General features: G+C 43.3%; 2 protein-coding genes across 3 annotated transcripts; one reads left to right on the top strand and one right to left on the bottom strand.

Moving 5' to 3' along the window:
• Positions 1-1218: 1218 nt before the first annotated feature.
• Positions 1219-7371, bottom strand: LOC134135501 (glutamine amidotransferase-like class 1 domain-containing protein 3, mitochondrial). 2 transcript variants are annotated; one of them, XM_062566883.1, is made up of 4 exons: positions 7218-7371; positions 6001-6172; positions 2787-2991; positions 1219-1507 (listed from the first exon to the last, which is right to left on the bottom strand). In XM_062566883.1, exons 1-4 carry the CDS (start codon positions 7281-7283, stop codon positions 1315-1317), a joined length of 636 nt encoding a protein of 211 aa, XP_062422867.1. In that variant the 5' UTR covers positions 7284-7371; the 3' UTR covers positions 1219-1314. The 2 variants fall into 2 exon arrangements, with proteins under 2 accessions (XP_062422867.1, XP_062422866.1); XM_062566882.1 differs by having other exon boundaries at positions 7176-7370.
• A 2056-nt stretch (positions 7372-9427) lies between these two features.
• Positions 9428-25192, top strand: CLN5 (CLN5 intracellular trafficking protein). The gene is made up of 4 exons (XM_062566881.1): positions 9428-9600; positions 12398-12563; positions 13655-13880; positions 23974-25192. Exons 1-4 carry the CDS (start codon positions 9503-9505, stop codon positions 24483-24485), a joined length of 1002 nt encoding a protein of 333 aa, XP_062422865.1. The 5' UTR covers positions 9428-9502; the 3' UTR covers positions 24486-25192.
• Positions 25193-25326: the final 134 nt, after the last annotated feature.

Genomic DNA, 25326 nt, shown 5'->3' with positions numbered 1-25326 from the left:
TGTAAGTGTTCTATTTTCTGGATGTGTAGATGCTAGTGTAGTCTTGTTAAAAGATATACCGTGCTCTCGTGAACAGCTGTAAGTTTTAATAAAAACTGCTTCTGTTATGTTTCAAGTTTACACTCAAGCCGTTTGTTTACTGCAACAGATACAGGTTGTCTCTCTAGTTTCATATTCATCCAGCACTGATTAGCGATGGCATGTTTTGGCTACTGATTCACAAAATCACAGAATGGTTGAGGTTGGAAGGCACCTCTGGAGATGATCTAGTCCAACTTCCTTGCTCAAGGAGTGTCACCTAGAGCAGGCTGCCCAGAAACCTGTCCAGATGGCTTTTGAGTATCTCTAAAGATGGAGACTCCACAACCTTCAGGCATTCAGGCACTGAAAAGCATGTGCTGCAGTACATTCGTTATGACAGGGACCTGTAAGCATTAGAACACTTCTTACACACTTCTGAAACAATTATGTTCGAGTACAAGTAAGTATTACCAGCTCACTTTGATAAGTGAATTCCTATAATCTTTAGTTCCTTCAAGAGCCATTGCATTTAGATGGAGTACAGGGCACTCCATTCCTTGAGAGACTGTGCTTATAAGACAGGGTGACTTTTGCCCACATATGTAAGATCGAAGCATGTATTCTAGCATATATAAAATGTACCTAACTTTGGAACACTAAAATATGAATGAAAAAATTCACAATATACAGCTAATTTGTTTTACTGACCAGACTCCAAATTATGTCATTTAATAGAGCAAAAGTAGTGTATTTTCCACATCGAGAGTGTGTGTACTTAAGTCTCTGGCTCTTGATTTATAAAGCTGGTTTATCTAGGAGGTTCTGAAAAAAATTTCCAAAGCCCATCAGTTACACTTTCTTAAAGTTCTTAACAAGGAAAAAATTTTTTTTCCTCTTCTGATTGTAGAACTGAATTACTTACCTATACTGCAAGTATACAAACTCATTTACAGCCATCTCACCTGTAATTATATGTGGCTAACATCAACTGTCAATTGCTGATAATCATTAGTGATGTGCTGAAACACCATTGGGCAAGGAGGATTCCTATTTTGTCTTACCAAGACTGAATACATTTAAGATTTTGAGGGAAAAAATACCTTCAACAGACACTTCCTAATTTAAACGAAAAAAATAGGATCAAGTTGCAATAGCCATCTGATGTACTACAGATTTAAAAAAAAGAGAACTGTGAAGTTTAATAGTTGCATTATTTTATTAATACAATCAAAGGAATCTAAATGTTTATGTTTAGCTAAATGGATTTCCTTACAGATATTTGTACATTTCCAGTCAGGCAAGTTTCAGGACTTCATCTATCATTGTTCCGATTCCATCAAAAATTTCATGCAAAGGAGCCTTGCACATGAAAGCACAGGTAGTAACTATCTTATTGACGTTATCCACATGGGATTCACTTACATCTTTGCAAACATGCTTACATCCAAGCTCTGCTATAGCAGATGCTGTTTCAGCATCAGGAAATCTGTAAATAAAAAGATTTTAATTAACATAAAAAGAGATGCTGTACCCATAACGTTCTGACACCATAACTTGAATGAGAGAACAGGAATATTTAAGTGATCTTTTTAGCTGATGATGACAACAAAGTTGAACAGACTTCCACTGTCAGATTTTCCCCTATCCCCTATGCCCATTGCAACTGATCTAGTAACTTTGAAAACAAGAGATTTAACATCTAAAATGCATATTCACAGTATGGCTGAAGGCATAATTCTGTTAAACAATCTTTTAATAAGTTTACAAGGTGGATACTAAGTGCAACAATAACTGATGCTCAAAAGTTTGAGAGACACCAGCTGCACTTGCAGAATGTTAGATCTTTTCCTGCACCTTTCTGTAAGGTCTTTCATTGGGATTCTACTGAGGGTTTTTTGTTTTTCCTGAGGATAAGGCAGGAATAGGGGGTAGAGATAAACCCTCACTGTGGTTCTGTAGCTGCTGATACAAAATTGCACTCAAAAATTTTATCAGGAGTTGACAGCTCTTGAAGCAGCACTGACTGCCAGGTTCTATTCTCAGCTGCTCCTTTCATACTAGCCCCATCAGAAAAATATTGTTAAAAAATCCTGAGCAAACAATCGCAAAGACATGGTTTAAATGTCCACTCATGTTGCTTTTGCAACATGAATCTTGGCTTTCAAAACTATCAGGTAAGCAAATCCCATATCTCATTTAATATGAGTTAAAAAACTAGATACTCAATTACCATGAATGTATTTAAAAAAAAATAACTTAATACCCATGGCTACCTGCTTGTTTGTCCAACTAGGATTCTATAAAAATTGCTTTTTTCTGTCACTTTCAGGACTGATGAACACTCACTGGCACCCACACAGCAGAAGAAAGCCAGGCAGGAGCTTATGTTCCCTTCAGTGGCATCAGGACAGATATTTTGAGCAAGGCATAAGGGTACTTATCTTTACATTTTTTTAATTGTAATGTGCCTGTGGATGTTGGTATCACAGAACATATCACAGACCAATGTATTTCTGAGTTCAGGGATAAATTGTTCCACATCAAAGTGCATAACAAGTCACTTGACTTCACATACTCAGCTTCTCTAGCCTAATAGTTTCATGCCTACTATTATTAAGCAAGTGAAAAAGTTTAAAATGAGAAAAAATGTAACTAATAAGTTACCAATGGTTACTGATACCAGAGGTCATAGATTTTGCACAGAAGACCAGCTGCTTTCTAATCCTAATTCCCACACTAAGTATCTCTGTGCATTCCCTTCTCACCTTCCATCAACATTTTTATCTTGGCCAACCGTGACCTCACAACCAGGAAAGACTTTAGCTGCCAAGACTGGAGATATACAGCACAAACCAATTGGCTTTTTAGCACTGTGGAAAGCTCGGAGAGTGGAATCCACAAGCTCATTGACAGTACAATTCTTGCCATCTACTGCCCAGGAACACAGGTTCTTTGCGACACCAAATCCACCTTTAGGAGAAAAAAAAAAAGTAGAGGAAAATGTAAGACATTGCTAAAAGCCATTAAGTGCCACACTTGAAAGAAGTTCTCTTTCTTTTTGTCTTTTCACTATGTAACTAAACTGTATGTAGGAATTTTAAGTTACTCTACCAAAATCATAGCATCCTAGAATCACAGAATCAGTAAGGTTGGAAGGGACCTCTGGAGATCATCTAGTCCAACCTCCCCACTCAGCAGCGTCACCTACAGCATGGTAGACAGGGTTGCAGCTAGGTGGGCCTTGAATACCTCCAGAGAAGGAGACTCCACAACCTCTCTGGGCAACCTGTGCCAGTGCTCCGTCACTCTCACAGTGAAGAAATTTTCCCTCACCCTCAGGCGGAACTTCCTGTGCTTCAATTTCTGCCCATTGCCTCCTGTCCTGCCACACGGGACAACTGAAAAGTGTTTGGCCCCGTCCCCTTGACACCCTCCCTTCAGGTACTTGTACACATTGATAAGATCCCTCCCTCAGTCTTCTCTTCCCCAGGCTGAAGAGGCCCAGCTCTCGCAGCCGTTCCTCACAGGGCAGGTGCTCCAGCCCTCAGATCATCTTTGTAGCCCTACACCCGACTCTCTCCAGTAGCTCCACATCTCTCTTGTACTGGGGAGCCCAGAAATGGATGCAGCACTCGAGATGAGGCCTCCCCAGGGCTCAGGAGAGGGGCAGGATCACCTCCCTCCACCTGCTGGCAACACTCTTCCTAATGCACCCCAGGAGACCATTGGCCTTCTTGGCCACAAGGGCACACTGCTGGCTTGTGGTCAACTTGTCATCCACCAGCACTCCCAGGTCCTTCTCTGCACAGCTGCTCTCCAGCAGGACAGCCCCCAGCTTGTACTGCTGCCTGGGGTTATTTCTCCCTAGGTGCAGGACCATGCACTTGCCCTTGTTGAACCTCAGGATGTTCCTCTCTGCCCAGCTCTCCAGCCTGTCCAGGTCTCTCTCAATGGCAGCACAGCCCTCAGGTGTGTCAGCCACTCATCCCAGTTTGGTACCATCAGTAAACTTGCTGAGGAGGCACTCTGTCCCCTCATCCAGGTCACTGATGAAGAAGTTGAACAGGATGGGACCCAGTACTGAGCCCTGGGGGACGCCACTAGCCACAGGCCTCCAACTATACTCTGTGCCACTGATGACAACCCTTGGAGCTCTGCCTTTCAGCCAGTTCTCAATCCATCTCACTGTCCACTCATCTAACCCGCACTTCCTGAGCTTTTCTAAAAGCGTTCAGCAAATGAAATGATGGGTTTATAATGTTAGCAATTTAACTGCAGATTTTTTTATTCCATGTCTTTTACATAGGTCAGAAAGCTTAATCTTGTTTCAGTGAGAAATAAATACTGAAACAGGGAACTTCATACTCATTCGCTAGTTATTGGAAAAGCTGCACAATCTGATACACACCCATCAATAAGCAAGAGAGGGATTAAGCAAGCAATGACAATTAAAAGTCGGAGAGTGCAGCTCATAAGAATAATGCAGACAGTAGACTGACTCTAGAGTAATTTCACTGATGAGTTTTAGTTAATATTTAAACAGTAATATTTAAATAGAGCTTCCCTCCCTAGAATTTTTTCTTGGACTTAAAAAATTAAAGCAAGATTAACATAATAAAAATTATAGATACTGCATAAAAAGGAATTGATAAAATGTAATATTCTGAGATATACTCTTGTAAATGATGAAATAATTTGCTGTTAAAAATAACGCTTAATTTATCTTTCTAGAAATTAGTTACAAGAAGTAATCCTTTATCTGGATTTTATCCTCATTTAATTCTACAAACAGATTATATTTTATAGTACCATCACTTGCTGGATTTAAAATCATTTAAATTATCAACATTATTAGCAAGTGTAATCATTCATTATATTTGATTTCTTATGGAATCCATACAACATGAACTTTTCTATAATAAATAATAATGATGCAACACAAATTTTCAGAAGTATTTCAAGGGACAACATCCAGAAGTCTTGCATTTTTAATGTTTTTGCTTTCATTACATCCCCTTTACTCACTTTTGACTGTTATCTGGTATCTCTGAGGTAAGATTTTAATTTTCAAATTTAATAGAGTTTATTTCCCTCTAGCAGTTATTACTGCAACCCCCCTGGGGCTGGGTTATAACAGAGCATGAAATTAATGTGGAAAATATTTGCTAGCCTCTACTCCCAGATAAGCTTTAATGTCACTAACTCATTCTAGTTTTAGATGTACATTTATCAGTGTTATACACATATGCCATCTGCTGGCCTTACAACAGAAGACAGTGTAACAATTTAAAAAATAATGCTTAGGCACAGTTGTGAAGGCAGTATTTAACAATATCATGAATATACAGGAAAGTGATCTTAAGCATGTCATAATTTCCTCAAAACACTTTAGTTTCTTCATTTCTAAAATCATTACAATTACATCCATCTGAAAAGCAATTTTTTGGATGTATAAAAAAATATTGCATAAATGTGCTTAGATCAGTAGCAGACTAGATACATAATTAAAACAAAATGTCCTCCCATCTGACAGCGAATATCATTTATCTGACAACCTGTTATTCTGCCATCAATTTCAGATGCACTAAAATTAAGGCATGGCAATCTAATGGTAAGTTCTGGCCTTATTCTTCTATTCTAGTCAATGTTCTTGTCCACAAGTGGGTATGGAAGTCCTGACAATCTCTAGAAAGAAGGAACAGTTTGAAGTATAATCTAACACCAAAAGAAGACTGAGGCATTTAAAATTAATAAACTTCAAATTAATAAATAAACAGAGATGACTTTCCAGCCCTCAAGAGCTTACTAAAACACTTCCTTGTCTTCAAAAGAAAATAGTTAAGTAAAAAAGAAAGATGCCTCTCAAATTCAAGAGTAGAATTTATTATCTAAATGGATTTAAAGATAAAAAAGTGTTGGAGGCAAAACAATTATTTGCAATTTAAAAAGTCTGAACAATTTTCTTTTAAAAGCACCTACCAGGGAAAATGACTGCATCAAATTCACTAACTTTAAGTTCAGCCAAATCCTGAATGTTGCCTCTTGCCAGTCTGGCACTTTCAACTAACACGTTTCTCTTCTCTCCTGTTGGACTTCCTTTTAAATGATTCACTACATCCCTTTGCTCAATATTGGGAGCAAATATCTTTACCTAGAACACAGAAATAAAGCAATTTTGTGTAAGTAAACAGAACTCATACATATTGCTGATGATGAAGATCATTTCATCCAAACAATTTTTGTTCCTGAAGTCTCTTACCCGAGGGAAGTGGTTTCCACAGGAGAATCTATTGCAAAAAAGTAACCAAAGTGATAGGTGATGTGATGTATTAGGATGGCTAAACCTAGCCCTTCTCCCCATCCTATTCCTGCAGTTGTCTCATAGGAGCTTACTTTTATGCCAATGTTAAGCTTAGTGATTTTGTCAGGGCCCGCCTTCACTCTCAGGTGGATAATCTGATGAACAAGCAGTGCATTATATTGATATACTACATATATAGCAGCAGATATATAAATATATATATATACACACACACATTTATATTGTATTATATATATTTACATAAATTACATATATTTTATCTAAATTACTTATATACATGAATTAAATTATATACATACACACACATATATGCATACACATATAAAAAGCAGTGGCCTGATTACTGTAGAGTCAACAGAAAGACTGTTGTTGACCTTTGTGGGTCACCTTAATGGCCTGAAGGTGCTAGAAGAGATGCATAAAAGATAAAGATTCAAACTTTATATGCATTTCTAGTACAGATATTACAGCTGTATAACATCTATACATTTTCCTGAAAGATTAGAAGGAGGCAGGAAAAAAAGAAACACAAGAAAGAACTTCTTTTGGTTACGCCTGAAAGGGAGAAGTTGTGTCAGCACTGGGAAGCCCTGCGAGACGCTGACGCCGTGGCTGTGTTCCCGTCTCCTCCGTTTGGACGCTTGCTTTGCTGCCCTCTCAGAGCTCACTGAGGCGGTTAATTTTAGCTAGGGCAGCTGTACTAAATACATGATTTTTTTGGGGGGGGGAGGGGGACCCCGAAAAGGCAGGAACAGCCATCAGGAGCCGGGCGGGGCCTCCGCGGCCGCGGCCCAAGCCCCGGCCCCGGCCCCGGCCGCCGCCGCGCTCCTACCTCGGCGCCGCGGCGGCTGAGCTGCACCAGCGCCGCCGAGACCTCGTGAATCTCGCTGCCATCGAAGACGCCGCAGCCGGCCAGGACCAGGGCCACCCGCTTGCCCATGGCGGCGGTGGCGGCGGCCGCGCTCTCTCCCCTTCCCTCCGCCGAGCCGCGCCGCGCCGCGCCTGCCTCCTCCCGCCCGCAAGCCGCGCGGCGGGGCCCTGCGCGCCGCCCCCTGCCGCCGCGGGGCCGGAGGCTGAGAGGGTACAGCGAGTATCCGGCTTTGAAAGCCAGCGACGGCGGAACTCGGATAGAGGCCAGCTCTGCGGCAGGGTGGACGTCCCAGAGCTGAGCAGTGCAACTCCAGCTCTGAAAGCCGTCAGTTCCCTGAGCACCTCATCCTAATCCTCCCCTCTGCTGCAGCCTGGGAGAGCCCTCCCAGCTCAAAACACACCTGGAGTCAGAGCTCTGTACTACCTCACCAGGCCTGCATCTGATCCTCCAGGCTGAGCACAACCCCAGGGAAATCCCACTGGAGCTATCTCAACCCCCTGAGAAATCCAGAATGCGCCTGGTGAGAACAGATCCGTAGTTCACCACACCTTGCCTGCTCCTTGCTGAGCTCCCTGGGCTCAGCTGCAAGAGAGGGGTGGAGGTGGTTAAGGCAGGGGACGGGGGAACTGAGTGTCTTCAGAGCTGGAATCCCAGCAGTCCTCCTCACTGCTGCGAGCTAAGAAAGGGCTACCATCTGTAAAGAGCTTAAATTCAATGCACATCTGGAGATATGAGCAGACTCACAAGCTCTCCTGTGTAGTAGGGGCTGGTAGAGTTGGGTAACTGCGTGTCTTCAGAACTGGAATTCCCTGTTTCTTCCTGGCCTGACTTCCTGGATGTAACCTGGACCAAAATTGTAGGAAGCCTGTCTCCAGTCTTGTTTCTGACCCTATTTCCTGGGTGGACCTTGGACCTGATTGGGATAGGATGTCCCCATCCCAGCTCCAGATCTACCATGCCATGTCCCTGCCCTGGCTCTGTGGCCTTGTCGTGGCCCTCTGTCCCTGTACTAGGTTCATGTCTTCATCCTAGCTCATGACACGTCCCTGCTTGTGCTCTGCATCACCTTGAAACAGCCCCATAATGACACTTGTCCTGCCTGGGCCTGTGACAACCAACAGCAACAAGAGCACTTTACAAGGGAGACAGATCTTTGCAGGGTGGGAAGACATACCTTTATGGGAGGAGAACCTGATCTCAGGGCCCTCAGTGTTACTCCAGCCAGCCTCAGCTGGAGCCTATACCCATGCACCTTCTGGACGTGAGCCCATGAGGTCCATGCAAGCCTAGGCCTGGGCACTTAGACCTGGCCTAAGCCATACTGTATGTACATGGTCTTGCCTCCTGCTGTCCTGGCTTATGGGCTGCTTTTCCTGCACAGACCCTGAGCCTATCATAGAATCATAGAATCGGTAAGGTTGGAAGGGATCTCTGGAGAACATCTAGTCCATCCCCCAGCTCAACCTATGCTGAAGGCAGCCTCATCTCTAGTCCCATCCCCTTGTTGGACCCAGGGCTTGACTTGATCTTGCTTTGTCTACAGCTGTTACTGGATCCTGTCACTACCACAAACCTGGCCCCATGCAGGACTGTGCCACGGTCGCTGCGCCAGCCAGCACTGTGGTCATCTTGGCTCCTGGCTCATTGTCCTTTGTAAAGCAGCGCTGCTGCTCCCAGCCCCCTTAGAGCTAGTATAAACGATGAAAGTTGGTATGTGAGCTCAAATAAACATGTATTTGGAACATGGAGATGACTCATTGCTCTGCTGTGTGGCAGCATCAGTTAGGGGTCACAGTTTGGGTGTCCAGGCACAGTACTGCGCACCTTCCTTCAGCAAACAAGAGCATTTAAAAACATGCAAGCTGGCTGTAACTAGTACTCGTGTATTTGCACCCAGCACAAACTCCCAACCCAGGGAGTGAATCAACAAGTTTATATTCTTCTAAAGGATGGCAGGAAAAAAGACTGCTACTGTGGACTTCATACATTTCCTTTTCGACGCTGTACATGGCATGACGCCTTCCTCCTTCACGCTGTCTCCTCACCACCTCCGGCCTCGGCGCTCTGCAAGTGCCCTCCCCCGGTCACCGAACCCGCGGCCGCCCCGGCGAGGCCCGTGAGGCCGCCCCGGGCGCCGTGGGCGGGGGCAGGGCCAGCCGCCTCCCGCGCAGCTTCCCTCAGCCCCGCTCCCGCCTTCCACGGCCGGCGACAGCACTGGCGCTCGGGACGGAGCGCCGCAGGCCGCGAGCGGCGGCCCTGGCGGCAGACGGGCGCGGGGCCCCGGCGCCATGGGCGCCGCCCGTCTCTGCCTGCTGCTGCTGGCCTGGGCGCTGTGCTTCTCGGGCGGGCTCTGCTCCGCGCGGCGGCGCTGGCCGGTGCCTTACAGGTGAGCGGCCCGCGGGGGGAGGCGCCTCACTCGCGGCCTCCCTACCCTCTTGGGCGCTTTCCCGGCGCGGCCTGCGACCTCCCGTCCGCGCCGCGCCGCGCCGGCGATGGCGGCCGGGGGCGCCCCGCGGCCTCGGGGGGAGGGAGGAGAGCCGCTCCTCCCCCCACCCGCCGCGAGCACGCGGGGCGGGGCGGGGCTGCCAACGGCCGCGCGCGCGGCGGCGCTGCCAACGGCCGCGCGCGGGGCGGGGCGACCAACGGCCGCGCGCGAGGCGGGGCGGGCGGCGCGGCTGGGCGGTGTGGCCGGGGGTGTTGACGCAGGAAATGCGCGTTTAAATGCTCGCGTAAATCCAGCTGTCTGAGTGGCCTAAAGAGGCGTCTGAAAAGAGCCTGTCTCTGGGAGGGTATTAGTTTGCTTAGGTTCACGCTGCAGGAGCCTGTCGTGAGTGTCATGCAGTTAAGCTTCTCTTTTTGATGCTGCTCCTTCAAATCTGTGATGAAGGAAGGTGCTGTGAGTGTAAGGTGCTGGCCTGGGAGTCAGCTTTGTCCTCCGGAGTATAGCAGTCAGAATGTTTCTGGCTAAGTGTTTTCTTTTTTCTTTTTTTTTTTTCTCTCAACCCTCTAAAATTTTGTCTTAAATGCTCTGAAATTAGTGCCTTGGTGCCTGTGCTCTGTATACCTTTTCAAGAAATGTCTGTACTCCTTGTGCTATTCCAAGAAAGTAGTAGTTTTGGTGGTTAGTGAAACTAATTTGAGAGATGACTGCAAAATATTTCCTGTCTGGTTCTTCTTGTTCCTGCTCTTATTTAGTAGGTGCTGTTCTCATATTTCTGCTTTGTACAGAAAGAGGTGCTGGCAGAAGAGCTGAAAGACCCATCAGGTTTTCCACTTTCTAAGTTTCAGCATTTAGTCTAAAAAGTATTCATAACTCTGCTTTTTTAATAATAGAAATATTTGGCTTGTTATTAGTACTGTATTTGGTATGTTCAGCTCACAAGTAAGAGAACAGGTAGCACGTACTTGACCTGATAGCTGTGTTTTTTCTTCCAGCAGATGGATTGTTGCCCCCAGTGATGAATGCCCTAGCCTTAAAGGTGCTCATTTAAAATCTATCTTACTAAGGAGCTGTGATGAGGAAATGAGGTTAAGATTTTTTCTTTTTAATTGAAGTTCACTTCATATTCCTATTGATGATAAATGAAATGGAATAAAATCCTGCCAGCTGTTCCATAGCTGTTTTAGCTCCAGAACAAGGCAATGGTACTGTTGGAAAAAGTGGAGTACATATTACATTATTGCATTGCACTGAAGTGAGTAGATATGACTTTGAATGTGCTACGGAAACTAGCCTGTTCAGGGGGAACACACTCGTAAGTGTGCTCTGTGTGGGCTTGTTAGTGGTAAAATGAATTGTAATCTAATTTAACTGCTATTTAGTGAATGTCTGAGGTTTTGAAAGCTTGTGTAATTGCTAGCAGTGGCAGTCAGGTGATGCCTAAGGAGTTCATCTCACATTAATGAGTCTTTCAGGTTTTCCAGTGAAAGCTTTTCAGGTTTTCTACAGTTGCAAGACCTGGTCTCAGGATGGTCAAAACCAGTATACAAGTCAATGTGAGCCTGACTCAGAAATGTGTAATTTTTATGCTTCTAACTAAGCAACATGCTTAGTATTTTACTGTCACATGTGAAGTACAGTGGGAGGAGAAATTGAAAATTTAAGCTGTGTAATTTGGAAACAGGACTTAAGAGTATGGCAGGTGTAAGTCTCTGCTTTTTGGCCATGTGTTCCCTTTGCAGTCAGACTTTTTTTTTTTTTTTTTTTTTTTTTTTTCCCCAGCCTGGACAGAAAAAAAGTAGGATTTCAGAATGACAGCAGCAAGCTTGGAAAAATCCAGAGGTAAAAACAACATTGTGTAGGCTGGGCTAGTGGCTTAAGTATGGCTCAGTAAGTCCAGTGTGCATGAGTCATCTCAGGCCTAGGGTATTTGTGCCATTTAATGGTAATGGACAACAGCTTCCTGGATATGTTAGACTCTCAGGGTATACTCTGAACAGCCTGTGTACGTGAATCTGGCTTGGTAACTCTAGACAGGAATATAGGCATCTTACTTTAACTGAAATTTGTATCTCATCCTTAGGAGTTAGGGTAGAATTTGAAGGGGATTGGGAAAGGAAGACTTGCAGAAAGGTTTTTTGCTGTTTGCTTGTAGTGTGTAATTCATAGGCAGATTCGATCCTCCAGTTTTGTAACCAAGGTTTAATAGAAATGATGAATGGAAGAAATGAGTGAATCCAGGTTCTTAGGTCTCTTTATTTAAATTAGGTAGAGGGATATCATATTTCTCTCTGATACTCTCAGTATTCTGGAGTAAAAGTGGCTTTGCTTAGGGAGCTATTACTCCAGTATAGTTTACCAAAGCAAACTGGTAACTGTGCAGACAAACTGTTAGGGAAACATGTTTAAGGAAGATCTCAACCATTTTCTCATCAACATCTGTATGTCTCTGATTTTGTGACTACAAGTCACCCTTTGCAATCTGCATCATTTCCACTTAGGTATCAGCACCTTGTACAACGTGATTTGCATTCACACTGTGTAGCCTTGAGTCCCATTTCTGCAAACTTATGCCTCAACAGTCTTACAAACTTACGTATTGGGAGTTTTGCAGAGTCTGGATCACAGAATTTGTGTTTGGAAGATGCTGCACAACAGAGCTCCCTGACTCAGGCTCTTAGGAAGTCACAAGACAGCTACTGCAGCCCTGAAGCTGTGCTTAGGCTTCTCTTTCTCAACACAGGCGCTTTGATTACCGTCCGAAAACAGATCCTTACTGCCAAGCTCGCTATACTTTCTGTCCCACTGGCTCTGCTGTTCCACTTATGAAGGAAGAGGATGTCATTGAAGTGTATCGATTACAGGCTCCAGTGTGGGAATTCAAATACGGTGACCTACTTGGACATTTGGTAAGGTGATGTTTTTTGTTTAACAAAATTACAGTGGCAAATTCAGCTGACGTCAACAACAGGTGTCAAAATAGGAGCTGTAAGGTTGCAATATGCCTGTACGGAAGTGTGTTGGTGCACACAGCCTAGGCTAGCTGTAGGAAAGAAGCCTGAAAAGCAGTAAGTTTCAAACAAAAGTTACAGAACTTATCTCAGCCAAAGAAAAGAGCATGGTCAGTACTGTTTATGTGTTTGAATATATTCCTCCGCAGAGCTGAATATTGAGAGCATTATATTTTGGGGTTTTTGTTATGCACTGACACTGCTCCTAGAAGATACGTGAGTTTGGCCACTTGCATCTGACAAAATGTCTGTTTAGTATGTTAAGCTTTCTGTTGTTAAAGGCATATTTGCATTATTTGTATGCATGTGAATATCTGTCAGGAATGGAAACCTGATCAAAATGACCTGATCAAAATGATGGATCGTGAGGAGTTGTCAGCCTTTACCCTTTCTTACTTGGGTGTACATATATAATATTATGTCTTGGATGTTGAAGAAAGTGTCCATTCGTGCAGATACGCAAATATGAAAGAATCTCAACTGTGATTTTACAGGTCTAATAGTAGCATAAATAAGCTTTAAAAAGCAAAACTGAGAATCAAAGATGGGGTTAACTTCAAGTATCATTATCTTAATTGTTAAACTAAAACTGAATTTATATGTTTGCCCTGCAGCTTTTAAAAAATATATATTTCTATTGTTCCTTATGTGACTTTTATTACTATGGTCTATTTTTGGTGACTGATCTTCTCATTTCTTTGAGATCCCTGTGAGGTAAAGATTCAAAAGTGAGGTTTTTATAGTGAGCTACCACTGAGTGTCTGCCTCTGAATAATAGAATATACCATCAATGGATAGACAAGCACTGAGACAGTGTGCCTCCATAGTCTAATATGTTGTGTATCAACACTGCTGAAGATGCTATCCCTCCCCCTCGCTTATGCAACACCTCCTTAACTTTTTTATTTTCTGTTCAGTTCAAGCTGAAGTCGGTTTTACAAGATCACATTTCTTTGTTAAAGCTTTTTTATTTTTTTTTCCCCCCACAGAAAATTATGCATGATGCCGTGGGCTTCAAGAGCTCTCTAACCGGCAAAAACTACACAATGGAGTGGTATGAACTCTTCCAGCTTGGGAACTGTACATTTCCACATCTCCGGCCTGGCATGGATGCCCCATTCTGGTGTAACCAGGGAGCTGCCTGCTTCTATGAAGGAATAGATGATGCACACTGGAAGAAAAATGGAACTTTGGTTCTCGTGACCACAATATCAGGTAGATTTCAGACAATTCTGGTGGCACCAGTATCATGAAATGCACAGTCAGCCTTGTCTTTGTATAAAGCAGTATCTTTTTACTTAGTTTGTAATGTAGGGACTGATGCTGTTGTCCAAAATCTGGGTTCTGTTACTCAGTGTGCAAGCAACCAATAGACACACAGAGTCAAGATATTTGTTTATTTCACTTCTGTGCAGAAAAAGGTGCTAGGTGGTAAATCCACAAAGCTAGCACACCTTCTCCCCCTCTCATTCTTTATTTATACACACTTTTCAGGGAGTACTTTATACAAATTTTTCTATTGGTTACAGTTTCATTACATCAGGTAATTGCTCTGCGCTTGCGCTTTCACATTCCTGTTAATAAGCATAGGAAGCGGAGAAGAGGTGGTAACATCATTATCATGTCATTTCCATCTCATTATTCATTTAGGGGTGTGTGGTTTAATATGTTAATAAGCCTAAATGAACCTAAGGTCACTTCTGGGTTATTCTGCTGTTTTTTGTCTTTCCTACCTCTTACAGTCTTCAAAGGGCTGTGGTTTCATCAAGGTTATTTGGCTGGAGCTGGTTATCCTTTGCAGTACTGCTTTTCTCTCTCCCTTGTCCTTGAGTCTTGTTAACTATTTGCAAGGTTTTTCTCACAGCATTGCTCCAACAATTCCCCCCTTTGAGACTTGATAATATCACTTATCTAGCAAGTCTCATTTAAACAATTTCAGTTGTTCTCATATGGATGTTAAGTTAGTTCTAAGTATTTCCCATGACATGGGTAGTCCGGGAGATTTGGGGAACAGACAAGCAAGCTGTAATCTGAGTCACTTTTTCTGAATGCCTGTATAAGTTACAAAACCAGGTTAGTTGTGTCAATGGGCATGCATAACAAAATTAACACTGTCCTCATTTTCCATGTTAACTCTATAGCAAGGATTAAATAAATCAGTATTCTTATAAAGCAGCTCTATCTATTATTAACAGCAGTATCAGAATGCAAAATAACACCTAATAACACTTAAGAACACTCTAATTCAATGTAAGAGAGTTCAATTTCCCAAGTACAATTCATCAGTTTTGCAACTTCTGTATTCTTATCTTGAGAGGCCCTGTGGGTGTGGCAGTCCACAAGTCATTGAAAGGTGCCTTCTTTATTTGGGAATAGTGGGTCCAGGAGCTTATTCCCTCCACCTTTACTGCAGTATGAGTTGTCAGAAGCACCAGGTAAAGTCCTTTTCACCTTTCTCCTAGTGATTCTTCTTTCCACAACCGAATATAAACTAGATCCCCAGGCTTGAAGTCATGCACAGGGGAGTCCAATGGAAGGGGGGTACCTTGATTAAGGTACCTACATAAAGATGTTAGTACCTGGGACAAAGACAATAAATACTCTCTCAACATTTCTTCCCCTCTTACATGCATTTAATCACTTCATACTCCTATTTTATTAATTGGATAAGGTTTCCCATAAAGTATTTCAAAAGGGCTTACTCCCTCTTTTATTCTAGGGGTTATTCTTACTCTCATCAAGGCCATTGCTAATACATCTGCCCATTTAAGATGGGTTTCCTGACACAGTTTTGAAATATGTCTTTTAAGAGTTTGGTTCATTCTTTCTACCTTACCGCTAGACTGAGGTCTCCATGGAGTGTGTATTTCCCATTTCATCTGTAAAAATTTGAATGTTCCCTGTTCACTCTGAGATAAAAAGAGGTCCATTATCTGAGGATATACCTTCAGGAATCCCAAATTGAGGAATTATTTCTTTTACTAAAATCTTAATCGCTTCCTTTGCGCGATTGGTGGAGCACAGGAAGGCTTCTGGCCAACGAGAAAATATATCTACCAGAACAAGAAAATATTTAAACCAACCACATTCAGGTAATTCAGAGAAATCTACCTGCCAGTGTTCCCCTGGGGTTAATCCTCTGCTTAGTTCTCCCATAGGTGAGAGTTTTTGGGTTATTTGCACAGCAGGTGGGGCATCTTTTTACAATAAGGTCAGCATTGCAATCACAGAGACATGAGGGGATAGCTCACATGACTGGAATGCTGTCGTGGCTGGCTGTATGCTTTTTAGGAGAGACAGGCCAGGAGGGCAAGGTGGTGGAGTTGCTCTTTATGTGAGAGAGCAACTGGAATGCATCAAGCTCTGCCTAGGGTTGGGAAGAGGAGGTGGAGGAGGCAGTTGAGAGCTTATGGGTAAAGATCAAAGGTCAGGCTAGCATGGGGGACACTTGTGGGTGTCTACTATAGGCCACCTGACCAGGAAGAGAAAGTTGATGAGGCCTTCTATAGACAGCTGGAGGTAGCCTCACAATCACAGGCCCTGGGGACTCCTGGGGGACTTCGACCACCCTAACATCTGCTGGAGGGACTACACAGCAAGGCACAAACAGTCCAGGAGGCTCCTGCAATGCATTGATGATAACTTCTTGTCACAAATGGTCACGGAGCCTACGAGGAAGGGTGTCCTGCTGGACCTTGTCTTTACCCAACAGAGAGGGACTGGTTAGAGATGTGAAGGTTGGGGGCAGCCTTTGCAGCAGTGACCATGAGATGGTGTAGTTCAGGATTCAGCAGGAAAGAAGTAAGGCAAAAAGCAGGATTGCAACCCTGGACTTCAGGAGGGTAGACTTCGGGCTTTTCAGAGACCTAATTGGTGGTGTCTCATGGATAAAGGCCCTAGAAGGAAGGGGGTCCAGGAGAGCTGACTAATATTCAAACATCACTTCCTCCAGGCTCAAGAGTGGTGCATCCCTATGAGTAAGAAGTGCAGCAAAAGGGGCAGGAGAGCTGCATGGGTGAGCAAGGAGCTCTTGGCCAAATTCAGACAGAAGAAAATACACAGAATGTGGAAGAGGGGACAGACTACTTGGGAGAACTATAGGTATGCAGAGTATGTAGAGATGCAGCAAGGAAGGCTAAGGCCCAGCTGGAATTGAGTCTTGCAAGGGATGTCAAGGACAACAGGAAGGGCTTCCTCAGATACATCAACAGCAAGAGGAGAACTAGGGAAAATGTGGGCCCACTACTGAATGGGGCAGGGGCCCTGGTGACAAGGGATACAGAGAAGGTGGAATTACTGAATGCCTTCTTTGCTTCTGTCTTCACTTCTAAGGGCAGCCCTCATGAATCCTGGAACCTGGACATGAGGGAGAAGGTCCGGAGAAGGGAAGACTTTCCTTTGGTTGAGGAGGATAGGATTAGAGACCTTCTGGGCAGGCTAGACATCCACAAATCCATGGGCCCTGATGGGATGCACCCAAGGGTACTGAGGGAGCTGGTGGATGTTGTTGCCAGGCTGCTCTCCATCGTCTTTGCAAGGTCCTGGAGAACTGGAGAGGTGCCTGAGGACTGGAAGAAAGCCAGTGTCACTCCAGCCTTCAAGAAGGGCAAGAAGGTGGACCCAGGCAACTATAGGCCTGTCAGCTTCACCTTCATCTCTGGAAAGATGATGGAACAGCTCGTTCTGAATGTCATCTCCAGGCATATGGAGGAAAAGAAGGTGATGAGGAGTAGCCAGCATGGATTCACCTAAGGGAAATCCTGCTTAACCAGTCTGATAGCCTTCTATGATGGAGTGACTGGCTGAGGAGATGAGGGGAGATCAGTGGACGTTGTGTACCTTGACTCAGCAAGGCTTTTGACACTGTCTCCCATAACATCCTCCTAGGCAAGCTCAGGAAGTGCGGATTAGATGAGTGGAGAGTGAAGTGGATTGAGAACTGGCTGAAAAGCAGAGCTCCAAGGGTTGTCATCAGTGGTGTGGAGTCTAGTTGGAGGCCTGTGGCTAGTGGCATCCCCCAGGGCTCAGTACTGAATCCCATCCTGTTCAGCTTCTTCATCAGTGACATGGATGAGAGAACAGAGTGCCTCCTCAGCAAGTTTGCCAAAGGTACAAAGCTGGGAGGAGTGGCTGACACACCTGAGGGCTGTGCTGCCATTGAGAGAGACCTGGACAGGCTGGAGAGCTGGGCAGAGAGGAACCTCCTGAGGTTCAACAAGGGCAAGTGCATGGTCCTGCACCTAGGGAAAAATAACCCCAGGCAGCAGTACAAGCTGGGGGCTGTCCTGCTGGAGAGCAGCTGTGCAGAGAAGGACCTGGGAGTGCTGGTGGATGACAAGTTGACCACAAGCCAGCAATGTGCCCTTGTGGCCAAGAAGGCCAATGGTCTCCTGGGGTGCGTTAGGAAGAGTGTTGCCAGCAGGTGGAGGGAGGTGATCCTGCCCCTCTCCTGAGCCCTGGGGAGGCCTCATCTCGAGTGCTGCATCCATTTCTGGGCTCCCCAGTACAAGAGACGTGGAGCTACTGGAGAGAGTCCAGCGTAGGGCTACGAAGATGATCTGAGTGCTGGAGCACCTGCCCTGTAAGGAAGGGCTGTGAGAGCTGGGCCTGTTTAGCCTGGTGAAGAGAAGACTGAGGGAGGGATCTTATCAATGTGTACAAGTACCTGAAGGGAGGGTGTCAAGGGGACGGGGCCAAGCTGTTTTCAGTTGTCCCGTGTGACAGGACAAGAGGCAGTGGGCAGAAACTGAAGCACAGGAAGTTCCGCCTGAGAGTGAGGGGGAATTTCTTCCCTGTGAGAGTGACGGAGCAGTGGCGCAGGTTGCCTGGAGAGGTTGTGGAGTCTCCTTCTCTGGAGATCTTCAAGGCCCACCTAGCTGCAACCCTGTCTAACATGCTGTAGGTGACCCTGCTGAGTGGGGAGGTTGGACTAGATGATCTCCAGAGGTCCCTTCCAACCTTACTGATTCTATGATTTGATTGCATCTTTGATCTCACAGCGTATCTTTTTACACTGCTTATCATAGCATCTGCTCCCATGAGAGTTTTTTTCATGCAGTCTCTTAATGAGTACTTCCATCATTTTGACTGTAGTTAAAACTTGTCCATTTGGGGTGACCCACCACCCTTCAGCATTTTTTGTACACTTTAGCCTTTCTGCCAATTGATTTCTCTGAATATTCAGGAGGTCTCCATTTGTATTTTTCTACTGGATAGTAAAGCCCCAATCACCTGTCCTTCTAGTGCTGCCTTTTTGGCTGCCGTATCTGCTCTCCTGTTTTCTTGTACCACCTCACTATTTCTCTTCTGGTGGGCTTTGCAGTGCATTATAGCTACTTCTTTGGGTTCCATTATTGCCTGTAACAATATCTCTTGTCCATACGATATATTGCTTCCTTCAGAATTTAAGAGCCCTCGTTCTTTCCAAGTTGCTCCATGAGTGTGATCTACCCCAAAGGCATACTTCGAGTCATTATATATGTATTTATTCTTTGGCCCTTTCCGATTTCAAGGGCCTATGTAAGAGTAATGATTTCAGCCTTTTGTGCTGAGGTGTTCGGTGGCAGTGGTTTAGCTTCTACTTCTTTCCACTGAGCCACTACTGCACATCCAACCTTTCTCCATTCTGTACAAAGCTGCTACCATCCGTATATAGCTCCACATCTGGGTTCTGCAAGGGTTTATCCTTTAAATCAGGCTGACTAGAATATACTTGCTTGATAGTGGCCAAGCAGTCATTTTGTAACTCATTTTGCTCTTCACCAGGTAGCAGAGTAGTAGGGTTTAAGGTCGATACCACCTTTAAGGTAATATCTCCTTGTTCCAATAGCACAGCATGACATTTTACCAGTCTGCTCAGGAAAATCCAGTGATGCCCCTTTTAATTTAGAGTTGCTGATACTGCGTGTGGTACAAAAAATGTTAAGGGCTGTCCCAGAGTCAATTTGCGGGCCTCTTCTATTAATAAGACGGTGGCTGCTATAGCCCGGAGGCAGGCCGGCCATCCTTTACTTAGTTCATCTAATTATTTAGAAAAATATGCCACTGGTCTTTCCCAATTCCCAAGCATTTGGGTCATTACTCCTGAGGCCACCTGCTGACGCCACTCATGCATGTACAATTGAAAGGGTTTAGCCATATCTGGGAGTCCCAGTGCTGGAGCTTCCATCAATTTCTTTTTTATTTCATCAAAATTAGCATGGCATTCTGGGGTGCACTCTAACCATTCTCTTGGGCCCTTTAGGACTGCATATAAAGGTTTAGTTATCAACCCCAAATTAGGGATCCATATACGGCAAAATCCTGCCATTCCCAGAAATCCCCTCAGCTCTCCTTTTGTGCAGGGTACTGCAATTTGGCATATAGCCTCTTTTCTTTCTGATCTGGGTGCACGTTGTCCTTTTGACATTTTAAAACCAAGATATTGGACTTCCTTCTTTGCAATCTGAGCCTTTTTCTTTGAAACATGATAGTTTGAAATAGAAAAATTCTCTATCCACTTCTTAATATAGAAAGTGATATGAGGCCACTGCCTTTTGAACAGCCCACGCTGAAGAGATGTTAAATGAGTGTCATTTTCTGTTGCTGTATGTTGCTATTGATGTTGCTGTATAAAAATACTTGAGTCTCTTGAGTATAAGAATAGCAAAACAGCTTATATAGAATTATTATGAACTCTTCTGACGTGCTTCACCAAAACAAAACCTTCTACTGTGAAGTTGCATATGACAGCTGAGTTTTTTTTTTTTTTTTTTTTTTAAGAGGTAAAAATGTGTGCATTACAGAACAAATAAATAAGGCATATTTAGAAATTCATTTTTATCTTGCCCACTTTGTGTCATAAAACTGTGCAGATGTCTACAATAATAGGTCTATCTGTCATATGTCATAAAACTAAACCAGAATTTACATCTCTAAATGTATGGATGATCACCAGAATTGTTTCCTGGTATATACTGAAAATTGAAACTCTAAAATAAACAGCTCTCTCTAATAAATTCAATTCATTATGGCAGTAATACAGTGAATAAATTATGGACAAAGCTCTTTGAGGACTGTTGCATTTTGTGTGAGCAAAACCATTTACTCTATTAATTTAGTATGATTAAGTGCTCCACTGCTCAGTGGAGCACAAGATTGCAACTGACAGATGTGGTATTTTATGTTAGGCCCCTTTCACTTTTAGTGACTTGCTGGACTGAGTCTCTAGATTATACCTATTTGGTGCAGTTAGAAATTCTAGATGGTTCTTTAAGCAATGAAATAAAGGGAGCTACTTTCCTCTGGGTTTGTATCTCATGACTAAACTCCTTAATGCCTAATAAAGTTGGCTTCTTTTGTATGAATACCACATTAAATATTTTCATGCAGCTTTGGAATTTGTAATGCTTCCTCTGTGCATAGATTATTTGATGCCTAAGAAAGATGACGCTTTGCGGGTACGTTGTCGAGGCATTGTTACTCTCCCCCTCTTCTTTCTCACTCTCTGTTTCTGTGAAACCTTTTAGGAAGGTAGTGTCTCTGAGAGTTGAATTGACTGAATTTGACAAGGAATCTGGAAGTTACTGTGGAGGAGGATGAGTAGACACAAGCACATATGGACAGCATCATCAGCTAAACTCACTTCCTTCAGAGAGGACACAAAAAGTATGCTGTCTAATAAGAGGGAGCTTTAAAATATGAAACAATTGGACCATCTTTGGCCTTGCAAGATCAAATGGGGCTGTTCGTCAACAGTATCAGAGACCACACTGTGCAGATCAGGCAAGGATATCCCAAGTCTGAGGTTTTGACTGGCTTGACATCTTCTGACAGTGTCATGCAGAGTTTGATCCTTTTTTATTTATTTATTTAAGTCTCCCTTATCTCTTGGGGTCTGCTTGAGTAGAGATGGGGAGATAATCTGGATAGTTATGAATACAATGACCTGAGCCCTTTTATACCCTATATCTCAGTCAAATCTGAAATCATACTGTAAAACATATAAATGCTAAAGCATGGGTGCAATGGAAGCTCTCTGCTCCTTCAGTACAGTACAGGTCCCAGACAGTGTCCAGCACTAAGTTCTTCATGCAAAAAGATTTTGCAGGAGGAAGGTGTGGCATACTCTTTCTTCCCATAAAAGGATAGTGGGAAGAGCCTGACTTAAGCCCTGAAGAATAAGGTTTGATACAACTTCCAAAAGTTTTCTAGAATAGTTTTGTTATCCAATTCCACGGTTTTTGGTTTCTTTTAATCTTGCTTAAACATATGATGTGCAGTGTGTTAGATGAGCTCCATGACCAATAATACCTTGAAAGGATGTACTATTCAAGGCACTGCTTATGAGTGTGCTCTTTTCAATTTTCAGCATGCAGCCTCTTGCACTTGTGTTCTGAAGCCTAGCACTTCCTGGTATTTGTCTTAATTTAAAAAAATTTTATCAGATCTACTTTTGTAAGGTGGCAAGTCACTCCAGGAGATAAGTACATGGCCCGCTAAACTGTTCCTGAATGAGGAACCACTAGGTTTGAATGTTACTTTAAGCGTGTGGGGTTTTTTGGTTTTGGTTTTGGTTTTTTTTCCTAGTTTGGCAACTTTCTTTTTTTGCAGTCCTCAATCACTTGGAAGAATTATAAGTCTTGTTTCTTTTACTTACTGAAAACATGAAGAACAGTATTGTCTTGGAGACACAATGCATTAAAGTGCATTTTTTTTTGTTTAATTTATTGGTTGTTAAGGCCAGAGGTTTATATTAAGTCCATCTCAATTTCATTAGGATAGACAAATCCTGTTCAGTGACATATGTTGCAGAATATACTCCAGGAAGCTAATTGCTCAGAGTTAGAGAAGATAAGGGGCAGCTGCAAGCCCATCTATAGTGTACAGTAAGTACAGTTCTTGATATAGATTTTTGTGGCTTGCTAGTTTATTAAACCAAAGTGTGGGCAATTAAAAAATAAGTATCCAACAACTGTCAATAAACAGAATGATTGTTATGTTTATTGTGAAGCCCCAAAGTTCTTAAGTGAAGAAAAAGTTACACTGGGGTAACCTAGAAGGTGAATGTGTGAGCTTTAGTTGCTCTGAGTAATCGCTTACAAGCATGCCTTACCCTAAAGTATGACTATGAGATGCATTAACATTCTCTCTAATGAAGGGAGAATCCGACCTTCACCTTGTTTGGGGGTGAGATATGTAGCATGCAGTTCTCTTCACTGCTCTCGACAAATGGAAAATTGCAGTAAATTCAGACTTGATGTGAGTGAGAGACTTTGTTGCATGCAGGGAGGTATTAGTGACAGATGCGGACCACTAGTTACCATACTCTGAATTGCAAGGCAACTGCTGCTCATCTCTTGGGTTGCAGCAGTCTTACCTAACCATTCCTCAGCAGCTTCCCAGCACAGTTACTGTGTCTCTGCTGGGAGGACAGTAACTTGCAACAAAATGGAGATCATGGCTTAGAGCACATAATTACAACGGTCATATGATCGTGTCTTCTAACATACCACACAAAAAGAAATTACAGAACTTGGCTGCGCTACAGAGGTGAGGTGCTAGACTGGTCTGAGTCAAAGTGGTTGTATACAATTTAACAGGGACTGCGAAAATGGAGAATGGGCCTAGGCTGGGATGTGTTGCTAGGAGCATGGGGAAAACAGAAGAAGCCCTAGAGCTCTGCTTTGAAGAGGCAGGTACATTGCCTGTAAGGAGCAACCAGAGAGATGAGCTGAGTTAGAGATGTCTTCTTGATTTCAGTGGTGAAGTGGCCCATAACCAGAATACTCCAAACATATTTTAAATAAAAATAACTCTCCAGATCTTTAAATGTACTGGCCTTCATGTTCTGCTTGTATCTTTTGGCTTAATCCAATTTTGCTAGCTCAGGAGCTGCTGAAAAAAAAAGTGCCGCACTCTGAGGTTAGGTGGATTCCTTTGGGAAGAGGCATGAAAAAATCTGAGCTAAGTTGCTGAATAAGGATAAAATTGTAGAAAGTGCTGAAATACCTGTTGCACTCGGGAATGCTTTGTCAACTTCAGTTGTAGGTAGCATAACCTACTCTTTTTCCACATGTATAAAAGAAAATATCAGGTGTTGTGGTGCTCTGAAGTTTGGAAGGTTTGGAATAGTAGCAGGAAATAGGTCAGAAAAAGGAAATATGATTGATTGAAATAACATATATAAATACAGTTTATTCAGTGGGTATCTTTGTATAGATAGGATGTTGTAGATAAAACTTTTGCTGGATGGAAGATATTTTGAATCATGAATTTCTGAATATTTCCGTTAACTTGTTTCTGTAACGCTTATTTTCCTCTCCTACAGGAACCATGTTTAATGAAATGGCAAAATGGGTAAAATATGACAATGAGACTGGCATTTATTATGAGACCTGGACAGTTCAAGCAAGTCCTGACAAACAATCAGTAATATGGTTTGATTCTTATGAATGCTCTAAATTTATATTGAGAACATACCAGAAGCTGGCTGACTTAGGAGCTGTATTTAATAAGATACAAACAAACTATACCAGCATAATTTTATTCAGTGGAGAACCCATTTATTTGGGAAATGAAACATCTATTTTTGGACCTCTGGGAAACAAGACATTGGCTGCAGCTATAAGAGACTTCTACTATCCGTTCAAACCTCATCAGACACTTGGAGAGTTCTTTGTGGATCTTTTAAAAATAATTGATCATGTCATCTTGAATCATCAGTTTTACCTCTTTTACAACTTGGAATACTGGTTTTTACCTATGAAATCCCCTTATCTCAAAATAATTTATGAAGAAGTCCCTTTGCCTAATGGAAGCAAAACATCCTTTGGCTTATAATTACTTGCTTGAGAACCAACCTTATGAATATGTTTCAAAAATTTGGAGAATTACTGTAATGTTATTAAAAAAGTGTTGTATACTTCACTGCTAGTTGTAAAAGTTGCTTTGGGAAGGCTTTGCTAGACAAGGGGAAAGAATTTGACTTTTTTTTTTTCTTGTCAACTGCCAAAAGTCCTTGAACACTTGAAAATCTTTGACTTGGCCAGCTGGCTTCCGTGTAACCACAGTCACTGGACATCGGAGAGTCATCTGACTGAACTGCAGCACGCGGGGAGGGTGAAGGAGAGGCAGCCTGCCTGCCCTGCTCTCAGGTGCTCTCCACAGAGATCGCTCTGTTGGAACAGATGGCTACTGGCCACCCACAGCAATGGGATACAAGGAATCAAGAGGACCTTTTGGTCTGACCAATGCAGCTGTCCATGGGTAGGAACGAACATGAGTGCTGGGATGTGCTCAGTTCCCTCAACATGTGCCTTAGCTCCCTATTTGTTCTGTTTTGTTTTGTAGGACTATGAACTGTTCTCTGATTCATGACATAGCTGCTTGGCAGGGTGGGGAGGGGCAAGTGATTTTATTAGATGTATAAGTAAGTGTTACCTTGTCTCCACTTTGCTTCCCTCATCTGAATTGTAAACTTAATACAGACAGCTCTTCCTTCAACTGGTGTGATGGTTTTCTATTGTGGATGCAAGGCAGACAGTCCATTACAGGTAACTTTGATGTATAACTCTAGTGTTCTAGCAAGCTGCCTTAAAAGAAGTCTAGTTGGGGCTTAAAGTAGGTCAGAGTCACAGAAGTCATATTTATATTCCTTTTCTTTTTCCTGCAAAAGCATGGA

Source organism: Rhea pennata, chromosome 1, assembly GCF_028389875.1.
Source record: "Rhea pennata isolate bPtePen1 chromosome 1, bPtePen1.pri, whole genome shotgun sequence".
NCBI classification, from domain to species: Eukaryota; Metazoa; Chordata; class Aves; order Rheiformes; family Rheidae; genus Rhea; species Rhea pennata.
The sequence above is the reverse complement of the archived record's forward strand: the minus strand, read 5'-3'. Positions and strand labels throughout refer to the sequence as shown.